The sequence below is a fragment of the Pinus tabuliformis genome, chromosome Q, assembly GCF_031772625.1.
Source record: "Pinus tabuliformis cultivar Carrire ecotype Pingquan chromosome Q, CPIR1, whole genome shotgun sequence".
In the NCBI taxonomy this organism is placed as follows: domain Eukaryota; kingdom Viridiplantae; phylum Streptophyta; class Pinopsida; order Pinales; family Pinaceae; genus Pinus; species Pinus tabuliformis.
Genome location: NC_142296.1, coordinates 321,629,845 through 321,637,304, shown reverse-complemented (window position 1 = coordinate 321,637,304; position 7,460 = coordinate 321,629,845). Strand labels below are relative to the sequence as shown.

The following is a 7,460-nucleotide window of genomic DNA, read 5'->3' as shown; positions in this document are numbered from 1 at the left end:
GCCTCTCGCACTGCTACAACCTACTAGCCTCGCAATGCCTGGGGACTCCTGCACTGTAGCACTCTCCACCGTTTCATCTGCATCCGTCTCTATCGACATCCGCCAGTCCCGCTGCTCTCCCTTCGAGGCTCTCGTAGCAAGGTATAATCCAAGAGGTTGGGTACCTCAAAGATCTTGCCCCTCATTGCCTGAAGTCTTCCTGACTACAGCTTGATGTCTCTCCACCTCTTCTCTAAAGGTACATGAGCACCCATGGCACAATTGTCATCCTCCTCTACCTCCTTCTCCGCCTTTGCTGGCACTGCCTTGGAGTCAAACACCTCTTCCTTAGTCTTCTTCCTCGGACACTGGTTCGCATAATGACCTAGTTCCCCACAGTTGAAGCACTTGACTTGGAGAGGTCCTTTTTCTTCCTCTTCTCTTGCTTTCCCATAGATGTGAGAGCTGCATCATCTTCCTCTTCCTTCTTGATCTGGACTCTTTTGTTGCTATTACCCATCTTGCTCAGCCGTCTGATCTCTTCTTGACGAAGATCTGCCCATAATTCTTCCCAATCTGGAAGATTTTCCTACCCAGAATGCTCTCGACAAATGTAGCCTACTCCTCGGAGACTGCATTTAGAGTGGTCCTCACCAACATCTCCTGATTCGGTGTGGCCCCTATGGAAGTAAGTTGGTCCCAGATCTCCTTCAACCAACCGAGGAAGTGATCTATTTGCATCCTCTTCTGCATCTGGTATGACCGCAGTTGATTCTCAAGTAACATTTTCCTCTGCACGGAAGTATGTTGGTACAACATCTTCAAGGCGTCCCACATTTCCTTTGTCATCTCTTTCTCGACAATATGTTGGACCACATGATCCTTGACCCCATCAAGGATGATACATTTTGCCTTGGCCATTGCCTCGTCATACTTCTCATTATCAACCGGGTCAACTGGGATTGCCACTGTTCTCAAGGCGAAGGCCTTGATGCAATGTCTATCTAGAATAGACAGGATCCTGGCCTTCCAGACCACAAAGTTGGACGCCCCGTCCAGCCTGTCCTGATCCCTCAACCCATTCATGGCCATCTCTCTGCTCTTCTTGTCGACTCCTCCGAGTCTCTCTACTTTCCTCTGGAAGTTCTCTCTTCGACTCCTGCTGAGTCTCTCTACTTTCCTCTGGAAGTTCTCTCTTCGACTCCTGTTGAGTCTCTCTACTTCTTGCCTGGAAGTTCTTTGCTAGACTCCCTCAGAGTCATGATTTCACTTCTGGAAATCCTCCTACCAATCGTCAAGTTGCACCTCTCCGATCTTCCGTTCATCTGCAACACTGATCCAGATTCCTTGGCTAGAAATTTGCCTCAGTAGTGACTCCCTCTACCTTGGTTTTGCCCTATTAGGTACTGTTATGCCCACAACAACCCACCAGCTTCACTCCTCGCATCTGCCCACAAATTCCTAAACCCCGGCAACCGAAGGACTGAGCCTCTAGGTTATGCGCAATCCCGACACTAATTAAAATGCTCCCCCAGCCAACTGCGTCAACCCTCCTGGTCTCTGCGTGAGCCTTTTCTGCCCACCTTACCCTTTGCGCTGGCCTCTCTTTGGCCTGGACTGATGACGCAGTCCCCCTGTGTCAACCCTTCTCCGCTGCTTTCTGCTAGGAACAATTTCTATCACTTGGGATAACTGTTTCTGCTGCAAATGCTCTGCTTTAGCTGGTGCCTTCAGCTCTCCTGTGATCTGCAACCATGCTTTTATACCATGTTGAAATTTCCAAGTATATCCATTAGAAATTTATTATGTATTATTCTGGTTTATTTCTTGTACTTGTTAATTTTGAACAAGTTATTTAAAACATAAAAATAATGAAATAAACACAATACAATATCAACATCTACAGATCAACAACTGAAAGGAAACAAACACACAAGTGACACCGTTATTTTTGGACAACTAGCCTCCAGAAAAACCTAATGCAGGAAAACTGGTGCAACAATTATGAGGGTTTATTATTATGCAATATTTCCTTGAGTACAACTAGGTGCCAAACTAACTCACCCGTCAGAGAAAAACAACTGACAGTAATACCTCTATATTCGGAAATAGGTATTCAGAAAACCTGTCCCACGGAACCCTCTCCAACAACTCTGAAGCACTGCGCTGGCCCTTCTGGCCTCTGCGTTAGCCCTCTGAGGTACTGCGCAGCCTTTGGGACCCTCTGCATCACTCCTGATGTCCTCTGTGTGGATGACGCAGGCCCTCTGGCCTCTGCGCTGTCTCTGTTGGGCTCTGCGTGCCTTGCTCTAGCCTCTGTGTCTGCCTCTCTGCTTCTGCGTTGGTCTCTCGATACGATCTCTGCCTCTTTGCCCAGTACTCACTGCCCCTCGCTGCTGATCACTGATTCGACTTTACTTAGCAACCCTGCTCTAGCAAATCGAATGACTGATTACTCTGGTGTGTTCTCCAACTAACCCTCAAGCCTCCTCTTATACATTTCCTGTTGGTCCTTCAACAGCCGAGATTACATCTCTAATCAATGACTAAGATTAGATTTGACTTGATCCATGTCTTTTGGAACTTTCTAACCCAGTTTTATATTAATACCCATTACTATTTTATTTTTCCTAAGTTTAGACTTAGGCACTCCATTAAAAATATTAATTATTTTAATATCTCCCAAACCGATTAGAATATGCCCAAACCATTTCTGGGTCTTGGAGATCTCATATGCTTTAGACTCTTCACCAATTTGCATGGCTAGAGCACATCCAATGCTACCCCAAATCAACATTTCTATCACTGCAAATCACACCACTAAGTGTATTTATGTGTTCCCCAAAGCCCCATCGACATGGCCTTATAATCTTTTATTGAGCAACCAATGACCACAATCTAATCACAATCGATGGCTAAAATTATCTTCACTCCATCAAGTGACTTCTTCGGAAGTCTTTAGAGCAAAATCGATTTTCCTCAATTAATCCGATTTAATTAACCAATTTTCCTAAGTCAAACTTATGAAAACATTTAATAATTGGCTAATTAATCTAATTAACGCATTTTCCTTAGAAATAATTTCTGGGTCTAGAAGATAATTATCTTGTTGTGTTTTGGAGCCTCTTAAACACTATAAAAACTAGAACACATGTTCACTGCTTCCAAAAACTAACATTAACCTACTACACATATTCATTTATGAATCAAAGTATTTAATTCCCATATATATCTATCCATAAGACCCATTTTCACTATATCAAAAACCATTTCAATATCTCATAACTACCATGATTAACCAAAACTGTATAAATTGAATCCATAACCTAGTAACCACATTAATTTGATTACAACCACAATTAAATACACAACACATTACTAATGTTTGCTTGCCAAGCTAGTCAAAGTGGAGCGACACTAAAACCCCATCAAGATTAAAGTATCACCCAAGTTACCAAACCCAACATAATGTTAATAGCTAAACTTAATTATACATAATAATTATTAACAACCTTCTCAAATAAAAAAATAAAAATATAATAATAATAAGGAAAAGTATTCAACCTTATTAGTGAAGGCAAAGGCATCTAGCCCTTTACTATAGATAAGAAAGACTTTAAACACTTAATAAGATTCGTCTATACTATGTTACTTTTTATCTTCCAATGACACATTCCATCCCAACACTCAAAAGTTTTAATTTGACATTAATACCCGTCCTTCTTGGCTCTTTTATATTTGTCATAGAAGCCCAGCCCTCTTCCATGTGACCGCCTTTTTCCTAAAAACACGAACATAGCGAGGATAAGCACGAAACCCCTTCTCATGGGACCACGCTCCGCCATCTTGGACGGTAATTTATAAAAGTCTATTAACATGCGATCCATTCCATTTCACATCGTTTCATTTCATTTCATTTGAGAGAGGCGTAGGGTTAGAAGTGATAGAGGTTTTCATTGCGGAGTAGCCACAGAAGCCTGCTGGGCAAGCATTTGCAGTGCAAGTTTCTTCTGTAACAGCGGTGTTTCGAGATCGAATCTGAGTGCTAAAGCTGAGGTAAGTTCGTTCGGTGCAGGTCTTACTTATCATTTTTTTCTTTGATTGAAATCTTCAAGGCAAATAGTTTTGAGCTTTAAAGGCTCTGCAATTGTGATCATGTAGTTCACGTGGAATGGTAAAATTGTACAGGTTTTTGTTGCATCCTCCATCTCCTGTGTATTTATTTTCTGTAACCCTAGCTGAGCTTGGGCCGCGTAGTTTAAGTGAGAAGCAAACAGTGACTTTGGTGAGATGCTGTCATATTTATCTCAAATTTGTTCTCTTAATGCACTCCTGAGATGACAGTAGCTTCCGATAAAGCTTGGTTTTATCTTTTGTTTTATGTTTTGAGAATTTTCCATTTTCTGTCCTTTTTTGTCAAAATATGTTTGTTCGGTTGTTTTTAATGTTGATGTACTTTCACTGGTTGCTTAAGCATATTAAATCTTTCTTACAACTCTTGCCTCTCTTAATTGTAGATTAGGGTTTCTGAAGAAATTTGAGCCATGTCGGACGCTCCGGAATATCGCTGCTTCGTTGGAGGCCTCTCGTGGAGCACATCTGACAGGACTTTGGAAGATGCTTTTCACAAGTTTGGTCATCTCATTGAGGCAAAGGTAAGCTTCTCTTCCCCTCCACTTGTCACTTGTATTCTGTTTGGTGCGCTCCCAATAAAATCTGCTTTTATTTATTGAAAGGAAAATTGCAGAGCGAATGCCTAGCTTTATCGTATGTTGAAAACGTAGGGTGTTTTTGTATTTTGCTGGGCGTCAAACTCTCTTTCGGACAAGACCCTTTCTACCTTTGGCTAGGTGACACAGCCTGAGGACTTACGCCTGACCTAGCGCCTAGGGCAAACTGTCCATGCCCAGTAAACTATGATATATAGCACCAGAAATGGCCGCATTAGCATGACAGCATGTTCCGAGAGGGAATTGAATTCGGATCTTGGGAGAGATATGTGGACCTGACTGCCTATCAAGATATATGGCCGCTCTATCTTGATGAGCGCGCTGCCACATATCCCTTGTTTGACTTATAGGTGCTCTCATGGCCACTTAAGGTTGTAAAGCCTGTGGGGATGGATCCCTGGGCGGTGTTGAAACTCCTTGCTCTGAACAAGTCACAGATCGGTTGGATGTTGAAGGTTTTGTAAGTTAAAACATGATAATGGAATTCGTTGTTCGTTTTTGGTAAGCAGTTGAAGCCCATGTTAGGTTTTCTGTGCCCCATACCTACATGAGTGTATGTACTCGTATCATTAGATCATGTTTATTTGAATAAAATTTGTGTATTTGTTTTGGGTTTTACCTGAATTTTCTTTTCAAGCTACTCAGTACTTCTAAGTTTATTGTGCTGCTCTTGTGGCAGGTTAGGATATGGCCTTTGTTCTTGATGCCCTTTACAAACTGTTTGGAATGTGTCTTACAACTTCACTTTCTTTATCTAATTGCTCGAAGTTGTAACATGATATATTGATATTGCCCTTAGAATAATATGTTCTTGTCCAATATAGCTTTTGCAGTTAAGTTTAGTTTTTAGATTCATTTCTGTAGATAAGTAGTAGATTAGGGTGTCTGGATTCTTGTATTTATACTCCTACCTCGACAGCCTGATATGCGTTTTATCATCGTCACATCTTTCTAACTACTTACTGTGGTAACTTTCTTCGTCCATCTGTCTTTAACATTCATGGATTCTGATTTACGATTGAAATACTATTATAACTAATGTTATACGTGCATACGCATTATTATCACTGGACATGTTCTGAACTGATATACAATATACTTTCAGGTTGTCGTTGACAGGGATACTGGTCGTTCCCGAGGTTTTGGGTTTGTAACATTTGATGACAAGAAGTCCATGGAAGATGCCATAGATTCCATGCATGGGATGAGTCTTGATGGCCGTTCTATAACCGTTGACAGAGCTCGGCCAAAGAGTGATGGGGAAGATCGTGGTGATCGTGGTGACCGTGGCTATGGTGGTGGAGGTGGAAGAGGATATAGTGGTGGTGGCGGCAATTCAGAGTGCTTTAAATGTGGTCAGCGTGGTCATTTTGCCAGGGAATGCCCTAATGGAGATGGATATCGTGGAGGTGGAGGTGATAGATATGGAAGCAGAAGTGATCGTTATGGAGGTGGTAGTAGGAGTAGTAAATATGGTTCTGATCGCAATGGTGGTGGTGGTGATCGGTATGGAGGACGCAGTCGGGACGGAGGAAGCCGTAGTGGTAAAGATGATCGCTACAATCGTGACCGTTCTGGTCCATATGACCGTCCAAGTGGTGGCGGGCGTTCTTATGATGATCGTGATTGAGGAATGTATGAAATGGTCTATAGATGTGTTTATCATTATGAATGTTAAATAGGTAGTATCTCTATGGAATCTGACATAATTCATAATTAATGGGAATGTTAATACAGTTGCCTGTGTATTTCAGGTGGTTGTTTTGGTGGCTGTGATGCCTCAGTAAAGAAATTTTGAAGCTGTGTTGAATATGAAAAGTGGTATAGGGATCACTGTGAAATTCACGTATCACTGGCCAAGTGTTTCTGTTGTCTATGACATTGTGTAATTGCTTTAGTAATTGTACACACTTGAATGCCAGGATTAGGCTGAACCTTGGGATATTTTATTTTCTATCGTTTCAAGATTCTTCTAAGTTGGAATGTTTGAGAGGCACTGTGCTACTTTCATTGTTTTACAGTAGTTTTTTAGATTCATTGGCTTTCTTGAGTTGGAATGTTATGGACAACGATGAGAAACTATGTTTTGAAGGTAATGGTCATGGCCTAGTGGAGTAAAGTTATTTCTGAATATTTGATATGATTCTTCAGCCTGAAGATGTGTTCTTACGAGGATGTGTGCTGAGCCTAGTGACAAGTTACCGAGGAAAAAATTTACAATTTAGTGGAAGCCCCTTAGTATTGAGAATGATTGCTTTCTATCAGCGGAATGGGGCTTTTACTACTCCTAAGGGACTGAATCAGGAATTTTCTGTAGTATTGCTATCTTGCTATCCTAAGGAAAGACTAAAAAGATATAACCTGCAAGAGTATAGATCTGGATGTGACACATTTAAATGCCGATAATTGGTCAGTGAGTATGAGCTACAAGATTCAGAAAATGGTAAAGTTTAGATTTAGCGAAACATTTATATTGGTAGTTTATTTGAGATATGATTTGTGTATTTTTTTTGGTTTACCTAAATTTTCTTTTCAAGCTACTCAGTACTTCGAAGGTTAATTGTGCTGCTCTTGTGGCAGGCTGGGATATGGCCTTTGTTCTTGATGCTCTTTTCAAACTGTTTGGAACGTGTCTTACAACTTCACTTTCTTTATCTAAATTGCTCGAAGTTGTAACATGATATATTGATATTGCCCTTAGAATAATATGTTCTTGAGATTCTGGGTAAGTTGTCCAATATGTCTTTTACT

General features: G+C 41.2%; 1 protein-coding gene across 2 annotated transcripts; it reads left to right on the top strand.

Annotated features, from left to right (window-relative positions):
* The first annotated feature begins 3,863 nt into the window (after window positions 1-3,863).
* ATRZ-1A (RNA-binding (RRM/RBD/RNP motifs) family protein with retrovirus zinc finger-like domain-containing protein) lies at window positions 3,864-6,842 on the top strand. 2 transcript variants are annotated; one of them, XM_089384377.1, is made up of 5 exons: window positions 3,864-4,035; window positions 4,168-4,264; window positions 4,497-4,634; window positions 5,815-6,344; window positions 6,464-6,842. In XM_089384377.1, exons 3-4 carry the CDS (start codon window positions 4,524-4,526, stop codon window positions 6,337-6,339), a joined length of 636 nt encoding a protein of 211 aa, XP_089240503.1. In that variant the 5' UTR covers window positions 3,864-4,035; window positions 4,168-4,264; window positions 4,497-4,523; the 3' UTR covers window positions 6,340-6,344; window positions 6,464-6,842. The 2 variants fall into 2 exon arrangements, with proteins under 2 accessions (XP_089240503.1, XP_089240501.1); XM_089384375.1 differs by lacking the exon at window positions 4,168-4,264 and having other exon boundaries at window positions 3,865-4,035.
* Window positions 6,843-7,460: the final 618 nt, after the last annotated feature.

What these genes read in the sequence shown, in the direction of transcription:
- ATRZ-1A (XM_089384377.1), top strand. Translation starts at nt 4,524, where the DNA reads ATGTCGGACGCTCCGGAATATCGCTGCTTCGTTGGAGGCCTCTCGTGG. An exon ending in GTCATCTCATTGAGGCAAAG is followed by an intron (nt 4,635 to 5,814) that starts GTAAGCTTCTCT and finishes ATATACTTTCAG; the next exon opens with GTTGTCGTTGACAGGGATAC.